Below are 20,989 nucleotides of genomic sequence, written 5' to 3'. Positions count from 1 at the left end.
CTGTCATCTTCCCTCATGCAGTAAAGCAGGCCTCTATTCATAAAGAGACTGTTTCTGAGAGAGTTTAACCACGTAACATCCAAGTGGGTTTAGAACCACCACACGTACGTGGTTTGAGAACAGCATATAAGCCCTGTCAGGCAGTCACTGACCCTCAGTTGAGACCCTAGAAGATCACTGATATCCAGAATACAGGAAGGGGTGCTACCGAGTGGGAAACTGAAATAAGGACCAGGAGATGCGGCTGACACCTGACTTCGATCATTCTCAAAGCCTTTCTTCAAGCCTCTTGAGTACATGTAGGACAGAAGAATAAAAACCATCATCCTCAGTGAGCTGCAAAGCAAACATTCTTAAGATGAAAATTCAAAAAGAGTTTTGATAAAAATCAACTATGCCTCATAGTCATTTACTAATGCCAGAGACAGTCTCCCTAGAACAGAACTTTAGTATAAGGGCGACCATAGAGTAGGCTTTCAATATACATTTTTGTTCAGTGCATGAGTGAATAGGCATTAGGTTGCTACAAAAATATATTACAAACAATATTTTTGCTGGGGTGTTGAATATTACAAAGTGTGCAAATAAGTCAAATTAAATTTATCGAACTTATTACCATATTCAGATCTCCAAAACTATCATAGTTGATGTTTCAGAGATAACCACATCACCCATCCTCAGCCCATAGGAAATTTATTAAACCACAAGAACACAGCATGGTCAGATTCAAATTAAATAATAAATAATTCTATAGTAACTATATAAAGTTGTCTTGGAAATCTGAATTAAACATACATGGCACACACAGAGATGTTAAAATCTAAAATCCTCACTGGGAATAATGGGTTGGATCACTGACCAGGCTAATTAGAATCCATGGATTATCTACAAGCTTATTTTAATCAAACGTTATATACTCATCTGCAAGAGACATTGTTTTCAAAGATAGCATCAGTGTTTGCATAGCAAGTATACTCAGGGATGGTCTATAAGTAAGGTGCACCTTGTATATTCATGTTATTTTATCCTTATGTTATCCAGACCCTTAGCTCTGCCTCAAGAACTTCCATTGAGAAATGCTTGGTCACCTTAAGCTGTTGGCCATGTTTACCAACCTCAAGCTTCAGCAATGATTTCTCTCTACTATATACCCCTGTGTGAAACAGAAAGATTCTAAGCTAAACCTTTAGATTGATAATCTTTCAGATGATCTGATATATCCAGATATTATATCCAGGCTATATCAAAGAATAACAAAAGAAAGATGGGCTTACTGTTTATAATGTGGGGTCCACAGTTTAAAAAATACACAGAAATAACTTTTCTATAATATTTTCATTACTGATCTATCTTCAAGTCTATGTTGTCCATGTAAATATATGTATGCTTATATATATGTGTGTGTATGTGTTAGTCATTCAGTCATGTCCGACTCTTTGCGACCCCATGGACTGCAGCTCACCAGACTCCCCTGTCCATGTGGATTCTCCAGGCAAGAATACTGGAGTGGGTTGCCATTCCCTTCTCCAGGGGATCTTCCCGACCCAGGAATCAAACTTGTGTCTCCTGCATTGCAGGTAGATTCTTTATCATGTGAGCCACCAGGGAAACTCCTGTTTATATATAATGTGCTATATATATAGATTAGAAAAAACATTGAGGATAACTTGCTAGTATTTAATACCATGCATAAGAGTGTTTATATACTCTTTTCCAAAAAACTGGTGGTGACAATGATAAATTTCAACAGTGTTCAACTGGGAGTTAAAAGACTGAGTTTCAGTCTCAACTATGCCCTGAGTAGCTTGTAAGTCATTCAGTTTTCCTGGTCTAAACATTTTTATCTGTAAGTGAATGTGCAAGTAAAGGCATTTAACATTTACTGAACACTTAACAATTAAGATATTGGATTGGGCACTTCACAATACATTAATACATTGATTTGCCCTAGCAACCTATAAAGTTGGTTGCTATATCATTATCATCCCCATCTTATACATAAGCAAACAGTTCCTGGCAGGTAGAAAATACAGATATTTTATATTTAACTCCAAACTGCCCATCACAATACAGTATTTCCTCTTAAGATGGAAAGTTCTAGCAAATGATCTCTAAGGTTTATTCCAATTCTACCAACCAAGAACTAATTTTTTAAGAGATCTCTCTTTGATATCATTCCTTTTTTTTTTTTAAAAGAGTGTCACAAAACTTCCTCTAGGCATTTTTCTGAATAAGCAAACACACTTTTTTAAATTTTGGAAAAGTCTATCATACACCACTTTGCTTCAGCATCATAGCTGTTCACAGATATAAATCTGAAGTGTTTGAGTACAGACTCCGTGTTTTTCCACAAAAGGTTAATGTGACTAATGTGCACAGTTGGAAGGACCTTTGGAAGGGTATTTCTCTCTCACATTTATAAATCTGCATTGCGGGCACCCCGCCACTGGGTTCTGCCATGACACAGAAAATGACCAGGAGGCACTCTGGTTGGGAGGGGCGTTTGGGGGAGAAAGGATACCTGTATGTGTTTGACTGGGTCCCTTCATTGCTCACCTGAAACCATCACAACACTGTTAGCTGGCTATGTGTGTGCGGTAGTCAGCCGCGTCCGACTCTTTGTGACCCCATGAACTGTAGCCCGCCAGGCTTCTCTGTCCGTGGAATTCTCCAGGCAAGAATACTGGAGTGGGTTGCTATTCCCTTCTCCAGATTAACCGGCTATACCCCAATGCAAAATAAAAGTTTTTAAAATCACAAGAATAAGTACAGCTGGACTATTTTTTCCCCCTGAAGTGCTGACCACATCAGGAGGAGTCAGTCCTTCCATGAAGCCCCAGCGGCTCCTTCTCCCTTGCTCCCTCCTCAGCCCCGGCCACCATGCGTCCTGCCACAAACATGCTGACTGGCGGCGGGGGCCCCACACGTCAGGTAATTAATCCTTCCCTAATGTAGGTTAAGCAGGTGTGAAGCCCCCTTCGTACAGAGAGGAGGGGGCTACTCTTCAGAGACACCCCTGAGGTACGGTGCTTAATTGGGTTCCGACGACTCTCAATTCATACGGGCCATGCTGCTGACCTGGATGCCCAGTCATCCACTGGCTTGATCTGAATCCAGTGGAAGAAGCTGGTCCTTTTCCCTTCTTGATTTTGTAATATTAACTATATGCAGTGAGGACTTAATTGCCCATTCAGGCAACAGAAATATAATTTTCTTATTGGAAGCAAAGTTATGTGATTAATGGAGACACATAAAATTGCAGGATGAACTAAGTTGCATTGACTCCAGCGCTTAGAATTAACAAGAGGTGGTATTTATCCATTATATTTTTCTCTTCAACTAAATTACAATGCATTAGTACCTTTAAGTCATATAATGATAACACTGAACTGCACATTAAGAGATCCAAGTATAAAATGAATGGTGAATACCCCTTTGACTTGGGGCTTGTACACTCTGTACATCATTCCTGATTCTTGCTGGAGGGAAAAAAATATATAACCTGACAAAAGTAAAAGTGGTTGATTGTTTCAGAGAAAACCATAATATTTTTTTTTCATGGCAAAACAGAACATTTTTCTTCTTAAGAGAAATATTAAGGTGTTTACAAACAAATGGACACACAATGTCTGTTTGTCATATACCATAAACTTATTACAAAATTTGGTCAATTAAAGTGATTTTGGGACTTTCCTAGTGGCTCAGCTGGTAAAGAATTTGCCTGCAATGCGGGAGACCTGGATTCAGTCCCTAGGCTGGGAAGATCCCCTAGAGAAGGGAATGGCTACCCGTTCCAGTATTCTAGCCTGGAGAATTCCAAGCACTATACATTCCATGGGGTCACAAAGAGTTGGACACGACTGAGTGACTTTCACTTTCACAGCAATTTTGGCTGGTTAAATACATTCTTCTAGCTGGATTCTTGTAATGAAGACTCATTTATGATGGCTGAAAAGTGGCCTGAATTGGGGAGGGAGCAATAGGTCAGGAAGAAAGGAATAGCTACCCATTCCAGTATTCTTGCCTTGAGAATCCCATGGACAGAGGAGCTTGGTGGGCTACAGTCCATAGGGTCACAAAGAGTCAGACACAACTGAGTGACTAACATTTTCACTTTTCAGCTTAATTTTAGGGAAATCATAAGCTTACGGTCATGTCTGGTATCATCTGACTGGTAAAACACCACTGACAGGGGTAGTGTGCGTGACTTCGTACATGCATGTGTGCATGCGTGCACTCAGTTGCTCAGGCGTGTCCAACTCTGCAACCCCGTGGACTGTGGCCCACCAGGCTCCTCTGTCCATGGGATCTCCTAGGCAAGAATACTAGAGTGGGTTGCCATTTCCTTCTCCTGGGAATCTTTCCGACTTAGGGAATCGAACCCATGTCTCCTGCGGCTCCTACAACGGGGGGCAGATTCTTTGCCACTGAGACACCCAGAAAGTCCCACTTTGGACATACATGGGTTGAAAATTAGAGAAAAGAGAACAATGAAAAAGTATAGTTAAAGGGAGGACAGTGCCTTGACCGTGTGGACCCTGACTTTGGTTAATAAGGAAGATTCATCTGGAAGAGGAAAAGGTAAATGAACAGCAAATACTAGCTGCAGACTTCCCCTCCCCCTTCTTCCCACCTCTCTGATAATCCCTCGGCAAAGGCTATCCAACAGTCTAGGAGATCACAACATCAAAAGTACTCCTGGGCCTTCCCTCGTGGTCCAGTGGTTAAGACTCCACACTTCCACTGCAAGGGGCGTGGGTTCCACTCCAGTCAGGAACTGAGATTTGGCATGTCCCGTGGAGGCCAAAGGAAAGAATACACCCTGATACTCCTTACACCTTTCATTCTTCCCCAAATATCCGCAGTGAGTTCAGTTCAACCCTCTTTGCTTCACCCACATCAACACCATTTCCTTTTACACATCAAAACCACACTTTGTATCTTGATCCTGAATTACTTACTCACCAGAGCTTGGCCTAACAAGGAAGCAGGCTGACTTAGTCACTTAAAAAACACAGCCAAGGTGGGCATTCTTGGGAAAAAGATAAACAGAAGACCACAGTTACCTAGATTTTCTGTGGCTTGTGAACCAAAATTATTTTTAATTCTCTTTCAGTTCAGGTCAGCTCAGTTCAGTCGTTCAGTCCTGTCTGACTCTTTGCGAACCCATGAACTGCAGCACGCCAGGCTTCCCTGTCCATCACCAACTCCCGGAACTTACTCAAACGCATATCCATTGAGTCAGTGATGCCATCCAACCACCTCATCCTCTGTCGTCCCCTTCTCCTCCCGCCTTCAATCTTTCCCAACATTAGGGTCTTTTCACATGAGTCAGTTCTTCGCATGAGGTGGCCAAAGTATTGGAATTTCAGGGTGATGCAAAAGCTCCATTCCTTACCCCAACCCCTGGTGTGCGTGCACACGCGTGTGCACACACACACACACACACACACACACACACTACTATATAGCATTCACACTTTAATGATTCCACTTTATGTGGATAATTTGACTATTCCTTCTTCCAAAGTAATTAGGCTGTGTCCTAGCTTTCATAAACTCATTAGGTGTAGGCAATCTTGGATTACATAGCTATTTTTATCTACTAAATATAACACACTGTACCAGAAATTCTGAGTTTAGCTGAGTAATACATACACCCTCTTTCAAAAAGAAAACTCAGCAGTTAAATTTTTTTTTTTTTAAGAAACCTCTTCTCTGTGAGTTTAAAAAAGTGCTTTCACATTACTCGGCATTCTACAGAAAACTGTTTCTCTGATGCTTGAAGTCTCCAGCTGCCTCACAATTTATATCTCTTTTCTCTCCTCTTTGTTTTTCAGCCATTTTCCCTGAATGTCAAAGTCAATTTAGTGCATTTCACTTTGCTGAATAAATCAGAGGCGAAATCCTTGCTAAAAGTGAAAATTTGATTTGCTAAAAGGAGCTTAGGGCAACTATTAATCAATATATCCAGAGTGCCAAAGCCAAGGCCACTATAGACATGCATTCATTTGGAGATTGGCTGAGGCAGACCAAGGGGGACGCAGGGGAAAACGTGTGACCAGCCCCCAGGAGGGAGGTGGGATTAGGGATGGGGAGAGGGGTCACAGAGGAGCAGAGGGAGAAGCTGGCATGGTGTTCAGACTTCTCCCTTCAATTCTTCTTTTAGAAGTGGAGAAAGATTCTAATGATGCATTTAAGCATATATGGGTTATGCTCACTACACTAGCTTCCATGCAACAATTTTTTCACAAGACACAAAAGTCTTTTTCTCTAGAACTCTTCAAGCAGCCTTGAGAAGAACCTAAAAGTCAGAAGCAACAGCTTTATAAACAAACAGAATTCCAGAATAGAAATGAGTCGGGTCAGGTCTATCGGATGTCAATATTGTGATAACCCTCAGGCTTCTGATGCACAATAAAATGAAGGACAGGACTCATCCTGTCACCTTATCATTCAAAAGAGCTTCACAATTACAATTACTTGCCTGAAAATGATAGCATATTCTAGGATATGATGCCTAAAGAAATCTTCAACCTAGTGAATCTGAACAGAGGCAAGGAGGGAGAGCCTGCATTCTAGCAACCAATCACTTAAAAACTTTTCCAACTATTCCACTGAGTAGCTACTCAGTGATCACTTTGTTTCATTAAAATTTGTGATCAGGGATATAGAGGACACACTATCAATCAAACACCTTGATTTTTACTGATTTTAAAAGTGTGTCATACATTTCCTCTTCAATCATTTTCATTTTCTTTTCATTTTATAAATTAACAGACAAAATTTAAAGATAGGGTCAACAGGTTACATTTGCCTAAACTTGCTATGAAAGGCAGGTAGATAATCTGGAACAAATAACAACAACAAAAAAAAAACAGTATGGGAAAGTAGATGAAGAGGGGTGAGAAAGGCCTAATGAAGCTATTGGTAAAAAGTGATTTAAGCTAAATAGTCTATGGGTTCTAGTAACAGTACTAACAGTGTGAATCAAACCTCCTGACTTAAGAGTTTGCTCATCTATAAAGTGAAGGTAATAAGAATTACATTATGATATGCAAAATTAGATAGCCAGTGGGAATTTGCTGTATGATGCAGGGAGCTCAAATTTGGTGTTCTGTGACAACCTAGAGCGGTGGGATGGGATGGGATGGGATGTGGGAGGGAGGTTCAAAAGGGAGGGGACACATGTATATCTATGCCTGATTCATGTTGATATATGGTAGAAACTAACATAATATCGTAATTATCCTCCAATTAAAGATAAATAATTTAAAAAAGAATTAAACTGCCAAACTGTTGTAGACATCAAATAAAAGTTCATGCACATGCTTTGTAAATAATAATAAACTATATAGATATTAGTTATTTTTGTGTTGAAAGCTTATCCTTGTACTTTAGTCACTCAGTCACATCCAAATCTTTGTGACCCCAAGGACTACAGCCCACCATGCTCCTCTGTCCATGGAATTCTCCAGGCAAGAATACTGGAGGGGGTTGCCATTCCCTTCTCTAGGGGATCTTCCTGATCCAGGGATTGAACCCGGGTCGCCTGCACTGCAGGCAGATGCTTTACCCTCTGAGCCACCAGGGAAGACCTTTGAAAGCTTAACCTCACAAGAAAAAAGATGACCACATTTCAGTGCACACGTGTATACACAGAGATTTCTGTAGACACAGAGCCATGATCCAGGGTAGAGATCAGGTCACTTGTGTCTTTAATAACCCTCACAGTACCTAGCATAATACTAAGTCCATAGCAGACACTCAAATGCTTACACTGCATTCATGATTGCTATGAAATTATGATCCTTCTTTGATCCGAGGTACACGGTGGCATGACTATGAGTGGAAATGCAAATCTCTTTGGGGGACACCTAGTAATGCAGCAGAAGTAATGCTGGAAGAGAGGTCATGTGAGCAGAGGCAATTAAGCATGGTCACTGCACTGTACATTTGGTCACAAACAAAGGCACTGAACGTGGAGGAGAGGTCTCCGTGAGCATCTTCAACAACATTTGGTGTCTCAGGAACTGAGTCTCTGTCTGGGAAACCTCAAAACGTCTTTGTTGGTCTTTCTCCGTTATAGCAAGGGGAGCTGCAGAAAATGAACATATCTCTAGGGGACATTGCAGATTATTTTATTCACAACAGTTTTTAACTTGTTCCTGTCTCCTTATCACAACTGTGACTTCAGGAACTGATAAACACAGTTATTTTAGGTTTGGCTGAGGAGGACAAACTAGATTATTTAGAAGCTAATGGTCCTGCTCACCTAGGATAGAATGATGACAATATCCATACAATGATCCTCTTGGTTAAATAACCTTTCCCTCCCTTTCTACTATAATGGATGTTTGCCCTGAATATTTTTTGAAACAGCTCTTATGAATACTAAGTTTTTGGATCACTTGCCTTTAATTACAATAAAATGACAATCTATGTACAGTCTCTTAGATAATAAAATGAACACTGAATATTTTACAATTAGATCATGCTTTATAAGGTACAAATTAATTATGCATATGTATGTAATTTGCATGTGTATTCTTTTCCTCATTTGATTTTCACAAAATAACTAATGGTTGGACCAGTTATGCAACTTACAAAATAGTACTCAACTATACACAGCTCAGGTTTTCTGATTTTACTTTCAGAATTATTCTACCTTTTATAAACCACAACTACAGGTACACAGGTATACAAGTACCAGGTGCATTAAATGTAACTTCTGATCATCTGATAACTGAATTTAGCTATAATTTGTCTTTTAAGTGCCAGAACAGTGGATCTTCAATTTAAAATTTTTCCACTTAACTAAAAGACTCAATGACTTCATAGTTTTATAATCACTGTTACATGCATATAAGAAATATTAACCCTAAGAAAAGAGCTGTAATCACTTTAGTTCACTCATAGCAAAGCAGAAATCACAACTACATGCAAATTCAGTTATAGAATGGAGTGGAGGGTGGAGCCTCAGAGCCAATTAACAGTTTCATGCTATGAATATTTTTAATCAATAATATATTTTTCAAGTGCCAATGATATAGATCCAAAACAGAATATTAGGTCCTTTTTATATATAACATAGGGGATTCCCTGGTGGCTCAGATGGTAAGGAGTCTGCTTGCACTGCAGGAGACCCGGCTTCGATCCCTGGGTCAGGAAGATCCCCTGGAAAAGAAAATAGCAACCCACTCCAGTATTCTTACCTGGAGAATGCCATGGACGGAGGAGCCTGGCAGGCTACAGTCCACGTGGTCACAAAGAGTAAGAGACGACTGAACGACTGACACACAACACAACTCCTAGGGGCCTCAGTGGTAAACAATCCACCTGCCAATGCAGGAGACTCAGGTTCGATCCCTGGGTCAGGAAGATCCCCTGGAGAAGAAAACGGCAACCCATTCCAGCTTTTTCCTGGGAAATCCCATGGACAGAGGAGCCTGGAGGGTCCATTTGGTCACAAACAAAGGCAGTGAATGGTGGGGAGAGGTCTCTGTGAGCATCTTTATGGTCTATGGGCTCACAGAAGAGTCAGACACGACTTAATGACTAAAACAACAACAATATATAATGTAACTCTCTTAGTCAACTATGCCATTTCTTGCATATGAAACCATGATCACATACACATGTACATGAAACATACTGTTGTTACAGATGGAAACATGAGCATACAGTAATTATTTCCATCACAATGCTATGTGCTTTTTCACATATCAAAAGCATGAGGTGGTGCTAAGCAGTGTAAAATAAATAATGGGCATTTGAAAAACAAAACCTTCACAACTTTGTCTGGGGGATGATATAATTTAAAAATTTGTCTCTACATAAAATGCACCAGGACAGTAAACATTTCTTTAAAAGTATCATTGACCACAAATGTTCAAAATGCTCTTGTGTATTCTCTCACAAGATTTATATCCTAGTGTAGAAACAGTTCGTTTATTTTCTTTAGAGATTTCTTTCATTTACAGAAAACTCTAAATACTTTTATTGGGAAAACTATTAAAAAAAACTCAATGAGCAATTTTAACACATTTTCCTAAGTAAATAAATGTCTTTATAAAAAAGGTTTCAGAGTAAATGGGGAATACTGGTTTCTATATGTTAATTTCTGTTTCTTCATGAATAAACAACTACATGTAAAGAGTGTTCTATCACATACCTTCTTAGTGTGGTTTGCTTCTCAGGCTTAATATTTCCTGCCTTCGTTTGGTATGAAGAAAAATTACAGGTTTTTTCCTTTTCTGTTTAATGCCATTATATAGACACTATTTTAAAAATGTGACTAAGAGGCCCCAAACTTAAACAGAGTCCTCCTTCTTTAGCAAGTAATTGTTTAACCTGTCATGTTAAAATTAAACAAGCCCACCTGACAATTTGCCATACTTGATAAAGGGACCAAAAAAGACCCTTCTAAGATACATTCATTCACTTAATTGTTCAAATACCTTTCTCTTCTTTTAAAGTAATCCATCTGGCAAGATCCATAAATATATTTAAGCCACTTATATAGGTCAGCTAATATGGGTGATGCTTTTTTAAGCACCATCTGACAAAGCACATTCTGCATTCTGCTAACAAAGTTACAGTACAAAATAATATTTTAATCAAGCCCAAAGAACAATAACAGATCTGACTGCTGGGCTGATAATCGTCTTATCACACCGTGTGAAACCTAGCTCTAATATTTGACGGAGCCTCCATTACTTGGCAGCCCATTCTAAAAAAGGCCAACAATGGAGAGAGAATGAAGTGGAGTGTGCAAGACCTCCGTATCTACATAAAAGAGATTAGAGGCGACAGCGTTCCATTTTACAGCTCAATCATATTGTGTTAGCATGCGCTTATCCGAGCGCGGACGAAATTGAAAGAGAAATAAAAAAGAGTCAGGCAGATAGGAACCAGAAAAGCGAGGCCTGAGCAATTTCCAAGGATATAAAAGGATGCTAATGGCGGGGCCCTGTCATTCTTAAAAAGGGCTATTAGGGCACCATCATCTGTTCTGGTGCCCTTATGCTCCTTCAACTAAAGTCAAGCATTTTCTAAAGCCCTTGTGATCTTTTTGCTTCTAGAGATAAAGTATGGTCATGTTTCAGAACAACACACTTTCCATTTATGTGATTTATTAAAGTAAGTCAACTAACTCTATTTACTGATTTAAAAAAAAAAGAAACCCACTCCTTATGTATTTTTCTTCAATATTTGCTTTTGTTGAATTTGTCACTTTTTTACGGAGTAAAACAAGTATATGAAAATACTTTCCCAGCAGTGCAGAAAGGCTATGTTATCTGAGATGCTAAACTTGATTTTGAAAAAGCGCGTGGGTCTACATGTGTGTGTGATTCCACAATCTGAGAGCAGCATACAGAGAGCAAAGGCTTGGATGTTAGTATATTTTTTCAAAAGATTTCACTTAATTTTCCCATAAGCATTAAAAGCACAACAGTTTTGAAGTTGAAATTTCAGTTCTGATTTGGCTTTAATTCCAGCTCTGACCCCAGTGATCAGGACTAGGTCATGGTATCAAAAACCCATTTTTACTTTTATCGAGGCAGAGATGGGACCTCAATCTTTCTATTCTCTTAGGCGTTACCCTCCCATCCTACATGGCACGCTGCCGCCGTGCCCAGGCATCCTGAACCCGGGTTGCACATAGAGCAGCATCTTTCTCTTCCACCTCAAAACACTGCCTGGCATACTTACTGTTAGCATTTCAGCGAATGCATGGTTTGCTAATCCCTCTCTGGAAAGCCAAGAGACTCCTTGCAATCATTTAAAACACCCTCCGGGTATCACGAAAACCAGAGCTGTGAATCATCAGCGCACAGCAACCTCCTCTGGCATTTGCTGGGCAGAGAGACTCACGTCAGCCCCCACCAATTCTAAGCCTCCGCTTAAGACTGAACACATAATCGGACAGCAATTGTTTCCACCACTGGAAATGCTGTTACTCATAGTTATTTAAAGTTACTGTCTTCACAGAAGTCACCAGAGCCCCTTTACCGTGACAAGTTCCTCTGTGAGCTGACATTTCTACTTAGATACACAACTGGACCCACAAATTTATCACCGACTTATCCTGACCGGAGAGCATCAGCAGGCATTGTTGACTTCTTGGTCGTCTTTATGGAATGTCTGCACAGTATCAAAATACGGGCTTAGTAAATTTCTTAATTCGAGAAGAACTGGGGCAAAATTCTCTGAAAGAATGGGCGGTGTGGAGTCACAGTGACATAGCCTTTGACGCTGTTGCTATGAATAATGGTAACATTATCGCTATTATTTTGAACTTATTCTCTCAAAGGTGATCAACTGAGGAACTAAAATACACAGATTCTACTCCAGGAAGCAATGATGAATATGGGCTTTGAAGGCTCTGGACACATTTGTGAACTTGTGGAAGTGCTTTTATTAATACCTCCTCCTGCCCCAGATCTCCCTATCTTTGAATTATGGATAATAATATCTGATTCCTGGGTTAGAACAACGGTTCTTAATTGGGGAAGAAGCGGGTGATTTTGCCCCCTCAAGAGGACATCTGGCAACGTCTGAAGACATTTTTGTTTGTCATAACTCAAGGGTACCAGAGGATGGTAGAGGGCACAGACCGAGGATGTTGCTAAATTCCCTACAAGGAACAGGACAGCCCCCACAACAAAGGGTTACCTGCCTCCAAACAACAATTGTGTCAAGACTGAGAAACCCTGGTTTAGAATAATGCTATTTTAAATCTGTGACAATATACGTGTGTGCATATATAAATACTGGGGGAGGAAATGGCAACCCACTCCAGTATTCTTGCCTGGAGAGTCCCATGGACAGAGGAGCCTGGTGGGCTACAGTCCATGGGGTCGCGCAGAGTCGGACACAACTGAAGTGACTTAGCAGCAGTAACAGCATATGTAAATATAAATGATATACTATATATTGGTTATTTTTAAAAGCATGTGTGGACTCTTCAACAAATCTTAGTTGTGTTTCTCTCTAAATCCCTTTATTAACACTTTCTTTCAAAATAAGTTTTCATATAATTGTTTAGGCAAATTCCAGCTTTTTCCCCTGCTACCATTCCCAATGTCTTACCATCTTTTAGCATATTCTATTTTTTCTTTTTTTGCTTTTCCTGAAAAATCTGTCAGCTGTGATCATAATCCAAATGCAAACCAACCATCCACACGATCAAATTCTCATCTTTCTTTTAGATGTAGTGACCCTTGTGGACGTATCTGCTACAGACCACACTCCAGCTCACCTATTTAACTAGTTTTGACCTAATTTGGGGTGCTTTATTAGCAAACAGTGTAAGACAAAGTAGCTGGTATAATACAGAGTGATGTTTAAATTAGTTTACAATTTGCTTGGCCTCATCTAGAACTGCAGCGAACAAAGCCATTCAGAAATGTCAGCTGTGTTCCCAAGCACTGTAACAAATTGTCGCCTGAACGCTGCACACCTAATGACTTCAAATTAGCTTCACTGCGATATCGCCTGACAGTTCGTTACGACTGTTAGCAACATAGCTGGCGTATCATGACCAATAAATTGGTTTCAGTGTGGGCTGGGAAAGGGACTTCCATCAATTTGATTAAAGAAATTACTGTAGCATTCAAAGCATAAAGACAAACTAGTTTAAGGAGACAGAAATAAGTTCACTCTACCAAAGAAACATGGCTCATCATCCAAAAATTTGTGTGTAAACTATTTGAAGATCAGAGTTCAAACAGACAATAATTCAAGTAGACAACTAAAATTCTTAAACCTTGTGATCAGGTAATATGTTCACTGATCTAAGGATGGGTCTGGAAAGAAAAGTCACTGGGTATTTTAAAACACTACTCTTAAGTTAACAGAACAGAAAATTTATGATGTTAGTTTAACATTTATTTTTGTAATTTATGTATAAAATCATGGTAAATATCTCATTGTAAACCAAAGCAATAAGCAAATATGAAAAGCAATTCAGTATAGATTGCTACTACAAATGACAAAATAAGTGATTTTTAAAAGGAAAAATGGGATCTAGACTACCCGTGATAAAAAAACATTTTTTATCAAGTATTTTCTTGGGCTAAAACAGACTTTAAAAGGAATAAAAAATATTTTAACAAGTTACATTCTATTTATCTGAGGTTGGCAATAACAGTACCTTCAGGTGTGAAAAAATAATGAACAATCATTCAAGATGGTATAGCTATAAAAAGATTTATGATTCTATTAGGATAGGAAAGCTCTAAATTAAGTATGACAAAGACAAATGTAAAGGTTTAAAAAAAATCCTAATGAACAGGATTTCCCTGGAAGGCCAGTGGTTAGGACTGTGAGCTTTCACTGCTGAGGATGTGAGTTCAATCCCTAGTTGGACAGCTAAGATTCTGTATGCCTTGCTGGGTGGCCAAAACAAATAATATAAAAATTTTTTAAATATATAAATTAAAAAAAAATTTTTTTTAACTCCTAATGAGAAAACTGTGAATTGGCATAAATCAACATATACACCCTAGGGGATTGATTGCAAACTTTTCTTTTTCATTTCAGAAAATGTACCTGGAATATGCTTCGCCCATCCAATGATAACCACCAACTCTCGATCAGCCAAGTCACACAGTGTAGTGAGGGCTTTGATGTCACTGTCGGGGACGGTAGGGTCAGGCATGGCATAGATCTTCTCCGGTTCAGCCACCAACAAATGTGAGACAATCTTGTTATCTGCAGGATCAGACCAGAGCACTCCAGGATCACTAGTAGCATCATTTCTCTTTCACACATGCTAAACTAGGTGGTGTTTTGAAAGGAAAAAAAAACAAAGCCTCGAATAGCCTATAATCAACCCCAAATATTCCATTTATGGTTCAACATATGTATATTAAAGTGTTTCGGAAAACCCATAGTAAGAAATAAGCCGCTGCAGTCATGATACTTCTCTGCTTCTCCTTGGCTTTACCTGCCTTTGCTGGAATGAAGCATCTGTCCTGTAATGAAATTTTTTATAGCAAACAGATAAGAGGAGTTAGACGCTTTCTGGGTTTACTCTGATTCTTAAGTGGGATTTGGGGAAGCAGATTAAATAGTATACAGCAGTTTTAAAATAAAACTCCACGTAAACCACTGAAATGTAGAAGGCAATATGGGAGGCAAAGATCTAGTGCCTGTAGACCTAATGGGCATGAAAGTCATTAATTGTCCTAATTCCTTTAAAAAAGAGCAAAGGTCAGAGCCCTTCTGCCTGGGTGAATTACTGACTGTATAACTCTATCTCTGTGGGATGCCTTCAATAGGAATATCTTTCCTGTCTCCCTCTCTCCACACACCCAGGCCATCTTCCAAATAGAGCCAATGTCAGTTTCCAGAAAAACACTCCTACTTAAATGTGACAGTGTTTTCTCTTCTGAGCATCTAATTCTTCAGTTCTCTTTTTTCATCTGTTGTCTTTCGTTCACTCTGGTTCAGATTTATCTGTCTGAAATTTGTGATATGTTTTTAAAATCCTTCATAAAGTAAACACTAGAGACAAATGGAAAGCATCACATCAAATGTGTTTTATCGCTCAGGGCCATGTGAGAGTTTATGGAAGGGGTTATAAAGCCTTGCTAACAGAATGAATTTTCTTGTTGGCCCTATTTCCAATTTTTACACGTAGTTTTAGATTTGATACTTTCTTCTAAGTGAGGAGATACAAATAGGTAAGAATAAACCCAGATATTTCAATATTCTACATCTTATTAATTTAGAAAACTAAGGTCTTAAATGGGATCTTATGAGTCAAGCCAAAGAGTCTTCTCTGTTCACTGTTTGCCTTTTCCTCTAAATTTTTAACTTTGTAAACTCAAAATGAAAAGACTTCATATATCTTAGAATTGAAAACAAAGCTTTCTTTTTGTCTCCTTTAACAACAAGAATCCTTATCCAAGCTGTAATTTTTCTGATATAGTTTAAATTTTTATTACTATTACTGCCACATGAATTTTTTTTATTGCAAATTATCAACATCAATATTCCCTGGCAGTAATATTTGATTACTATCAAATTAAAAATACAGATTTGGGAGGAAATATTCCCAAATATCATATTTTGTAGAAAAAAATTAAGATCAAATAGAGATTCTTTTTTTTTTTTTTTTTAATTTGCAGTATCTGCAGAGAATGACATTTGTTTCTTGTATATGCTATAGAAACAACATCCTGTTTTTTAGTTATGCTTGGAAAAGTTTCTGCTTTCATTGATCTGACATTGCAACAAAACCTGTTAGCAACTACTAGATTCTCAGGACTAGAGGAAATGCAATAATAAAGGGTGCAAAAATGTAACTGAAGGAAATAGTGATTCGAGGTTTTTTTAGTACCAGGAAAACGTTACCTGTTTTTAGCCAAGTCAATGGATACTTGACCAGAGGGGCCAGAAAAACTTGGTGGAGGCTTAGAAATTCCTATCATTCAGAAAATGGAATAGCTGGCAGCACTGTTTCGAGGTGAAGCTTATTTAATGTTTCCCTAATTAGAATCAATAGAACCCAATTTTCATTCTTGGGCTTTTGTAGAACACAGACAATCAGTCAGGCTCCAGAAATCTCCCCCAGCCACTTCCTCAGCAATGCCGGTGCCCAGTCTCCTGACACTTATCTGACAGGATCTGAAAATTAAGTTTTATAAATGTTTGTTACCAAAACACACTAATTGGATGGACTAAGGAAAATTAACACAGAGGCCTTAAGATAATGAGTAATGATTTATTAGGAGTCCTCTTTTATCTCAGACCAGTGGAGCTCACTGAAATTGCTGTAATCTCCTTCAAGGTACTTGACAAGCCTCCTCCCCATTTCCCAGGTTTGCGCTGAAAACCATAGATGTTTCTCTACCCTGTGGACTTACGAATGGGCTGGTGCTCATTTTTCTCTCAGTAGAGGAAATCATCAATGGTGTCAGTCAATATTCATAGAAAATGAATGAGAAATGGCCAGTCTGGACATTTACTGAATCCAGGAAAACGAAACCTCTAATGAAATTAAGCATTAGTGTTTATTGCATTTTATTGTATTATCAGAAAGTTTTTTATTCTAATGTGCAAAATCTGCTTAATGCAGTCCTAGATCGTATTTGCAGAATGCCAAACAGCTTATGCAGGCTGAGGAGAAGATGCCAGATTGGACAATTGAAGGTATAATCAACATAATGTTTTTTGGAAAGGCAAAAGGAAACTATGCCATATGTTCACTTAAGCTTTAATTTTATGTAAAACTGGTTGTTTTTCCTTTGACATAGCTAAAATGTCCTTTCATTTACAGTTCAGGGTCTGTTTTATTTATTTAACAGATGCCCATATGCTCACATGGCTGACACACAGCAGCGCCCCCTCCTGGAGAGTCTGAAAGAGGACTTTTTTTTTTTTTCTCTTCCCCTGAAAGCTGATCAAAAATGACCTGTGTCTTTTCTAAAACTGCTCTAGCTGCAACTTCCTCTGGTGAGGGCCGGTTGTGTCTTCTGAACCAGAAACAGCTACATAGGAGAACTGTTTCCATCACTGCACTTTTCAATGCCTCGCAATAAACTCTATGCACAAACATCCTAAAAGGTTAGCTCTTATGCATTACAAGAAGCCCCAGATATGCGAACCTTCACGTTGCAAACTTTCAACGTCTGGCCTGGGTGAAGCTGCAGCTTGCCCTCTGTCTCCTATCACTGATGACCCTGCAGCTCTGCCATCTCCCACCGCCTCTCCCTCCTCCAGTCAGCAACTTTTCTTGCCTCTTCACTTGATGCCAGCCTCTGTATGCAAGCTGTTGTACTGTACTTCTGCCTTTTTCAACATAGTGTAAGATTAAACATGTTTTCTTTATTTTTTGTGTCTGTGTCTGATGTGTTATTTGTATGAAAAGTACTATAAACCTACTACAGTATAGGCCTGCATAGCTGTGTTAGTAGGGCACCCAGGCTAATTTTGTTGGACTTATGAACAAACTGGACTTACAAATGGACTCTTGGAATGGAACTGATTGGTCTGTAAGGGGCTTACTGTACAGCCATGAACTGATTTTTCAGAAACTGGAACACAGTTAACCGCCTTCATCTATATTCTACCTCTTTAAAAAGACGTATCTATATTCTAGTTAATGATGAAGAGGACAGGGCTTGCATTTCAGCTATGTACCCATCACCATTTTAAACTGCAACTGGATATTATCAAACTACGGGCTTTTAAAAAATAATTCATAAAGCCCATAAGGACATCTGAAATGGAACCACCAACCTATGCTTGTTATTAGTAGGACTCAATTTTGTTTTAATCTATTGCTGGTTGGTGTGTTAACCTTCCATAGCTCCAAATTAATGAGGCTCCTAATGTATTTTCATTGGGAGGTTGAACAGTCAAACTCATTTCGTTAGTGAAAACTACAAAAATCACTTTCTTGTGAAATCTGAAACTAACAGCTCCAATGAACTAATGATCATAGTATGATCAGTTTTATGTATCTCTGAAAATAAAGTTAATGTGTAAATGTAAAAGTCACACCATATAAGCTATGCCTTAGTATGCTTATGTTTCTACAAAATGACTAGGTTAAAAAAGGGGGGGAGGGGCAGGAGGGGACAAGAAAGCCACAGGGGGAGAAAGATAATCAGCTCTTCAGAGGCAGTCCCTGGGAATAAAGCCACAGACCCCTCTACCCCGCTTAGGGAAGAGAAGCCTCACTGGAGTCAGTAGGAATGGGCATGCCAAAACTGATGTATCCAGAGCAGCCAGCTGGGAGGAAGTCGTGTGCTGGAAAGCCAGACGTGTCTGCTGTACTTACATGGCTTTTTGGCTGGCTGAACCAGCTGAGGGTTCAGGTATGGGCTGTTCTCCGCATCTATTCTGCGCTTGTACTTCTGCCGACCTCCACGTACTCTGTCAAGACGCACTCCTGTGGGCAAAGACAGGCACTAACTTACTGCTGAGGTAACTATCTTAGGGACCAGTCAAATACATAGAGGTAAACAGAGAATAGAATGCTGAACAGTCCAGGTGGATTAGAGGAATGTTTAAAAAAAAAAAGTGATGGTTAAGCCAAGATTGCCAGAAATTGGAAACCAAATCTGGAAGAGACGTCCAACCTGAAAGACATGTATCCAAGGCCATCAAAATCACCTACACACCAAAGAAAAGGCACCTTTCTTTGAGAATTAATACAAAGAAACTGGAAATTGATGCTAATGTTGTCTCCTCCATTAGCAATGTGTATTCTCCGCATCATGGGCTTCCCTGGAGGCTCAGTGGTAAAGAATTCATCTGCCAATGCAGAAGACTCAGGTTCTATGCTTGGGTCGGGAAGATCCCCTGGAGGAGGAAATGGCAACCCACTCCAGTATTCTTGCCTGGAGAATCCCATGGACAGAGGAGCCTGGTGGGCTGCAGTCCATGGGGTTGCAATAAAGGGTCAGACACAACCTGGCGACTAAACAACAGTCCTCTTCATCAGTCACCTCTGAGAGCTCAGTGCGTGGGCTTGAGTAGATGGGTAGATCCAAAGCTGCCTGATCCACCCCAGTCTGACTGCACGTGGACCTGTAGAACTCAACTGAGTTGAAAACTTCCCCGTGCCGTGGAGAGCAGGAATCCCACACACGGGATGAGATCCAAGGGCTGATCCATGTTCTAACGTGAACATGTCTCAGGAGTGTGTTATTTACATCTTGGCGCACATCTGTATTTTGCTTTAATTGACAGACTACAGAGAGCAGGTTTGGACAGAACACAGGATTGAAAGAGGAGAGTTCTGAAAGAATACAGGAGGCTGGGATGGTTAAGAAGGGATTTGTTAAGAGGGCAGAGATGAAGCATGAAGCTAGAAAGTTGACAAAAGGAGACTGACAGTAAAACTTTTTCCCCAAGAGTGATGGATAGGGTCAAGATTCAGGGAGGTTTTGCTGGCAGTGGATCAGCAAGATTAAGGAAAGGAACAAAAGGAAAAGAAAGGAATTAAAAAGAAAGAAATGTCTCATTTACATGGGGGAGTGGTGAGGAAGAGCTTGCTAATAACCTGGTTTCCAGTCTATAATTACAAAGTTTAGGGTAGAACCATATAAATCTTTACCAAATAAAGAGACAATAACTTGGGAGTAAAGAGAAGGGTCAGAGATTCTTTCTGTGGTCTTAGGTTGTACCTTAGCTGATTTAAAAAAAAAAAAACAAAAAAAAAACAGTATTAACACTCTCCATTAATAAGTTCAGCCAAACAGTTCATTTATTTTGATATTTCTCACATACACACAAACTGTTTAGGAGATAGTTTAATAGCATCCTCAGTATTATTATTTTACTGAAGGACCTCTCAGAGCTTTTAACACACAGATAAACTCTATAAAACTCTCAGAGAGAGATACAGACTATGCAATGTCTTGCGAGCCAATATCACAAAGATCCTGTTTTTGAAACATTTATCAATATCATGTGGCACATGTGCATTGTAGGGTAACTGAGTTACATGAAGCAGTTTGGGAAAGGTTGATGTATTTCTTTGTGAATCCTGAAGGTGAATATGTGCACTCAAATGTTAAAGGTGATTATCAAATCATGAGCTAAAGAAAAATACAACTTTTCATATTATCTTAATAATACCACTTTAAGAGTTGATTTCCTTTTAGAGATACACACACACACACACTTGGTTCTAGATAAAGCCTGAAATGTCAAATTGAAACTTCTGAGCAGAGTTTAAATGAAATCAAGAGAAAACTTCAAGAGCCAGGAGAGTAGATTCAGATAAATAAATACCAAAAATCAAAGAAATTAGGTATGGTATCTAAGTATTTAGGGGCTTCTCCAGTGGCTCAGACAGTAAAGAATATGCTTACAATACAGGAAACCAGGGTTCGATCCCCGAGTCAGGAAGATTCCCTAGAGAAGGAAATGGCAACCCAACCCCACTCCAGTATTCTTGCCTGGAGAATTCCATGGACAGAGGAGTATCTAATGAAAACAGTAGTGCTAGTGAGTCACAAAGAAA

At 39.3% G+C, this 20,989-nt stretch overlaps 1 protein-coding gene across 10 annotated transcripts in view; it reads right to left on the bottom strand.

Moving 5' to 3' along the window:
- ESRRG (estrogen related receptor gamma) overlaps nt 1-20,989 on the bottom strand; it is a 625,441-nt gene that overhangs the window by 50,094 nt on the left and 554,358 nt on the right. For all 10 annotated transcript variants that reach the window (XM_070474514.1, XM_070474512.1, XM_070474515.1 and 7 more), the window contains 2 exons: nt 18,797-18,907; nt 14,557-14,718 (listed from right to left, as the gene is read on the bottom strand). In XM_070474514.1, coding sequence (XP_070330615.1) covers nt 14,557-14,718; nt 18,797-18,907 — 273 coding nt within the window. The remainder of the gene's footprint in view (nt 1-14,556; nt 14,719-18,796; nt 18,908-20,989) is intronic.

The sequence above is a fragment of the Odocoileus virginianus genome, chromosome 11, assembly GCF_023699985.2.
Source record: "Odocoileus virginianus isolate 20LAN1187 ecotype Illinois chromosome 11, Ovbor_1.2, whole genome shotgun sequence".
In the NCBI taxonomy this organism is placed as follows: domain Eukaryota; kingdom Metazoa; phylum Chordata; class Mammalia; order Artiodactyla; family Cervidae; genus Odocoileus; species Odocoileus virginianus.
This window is presented reverse-complemented; position numbering and strand designations above follow the sequence as displayed.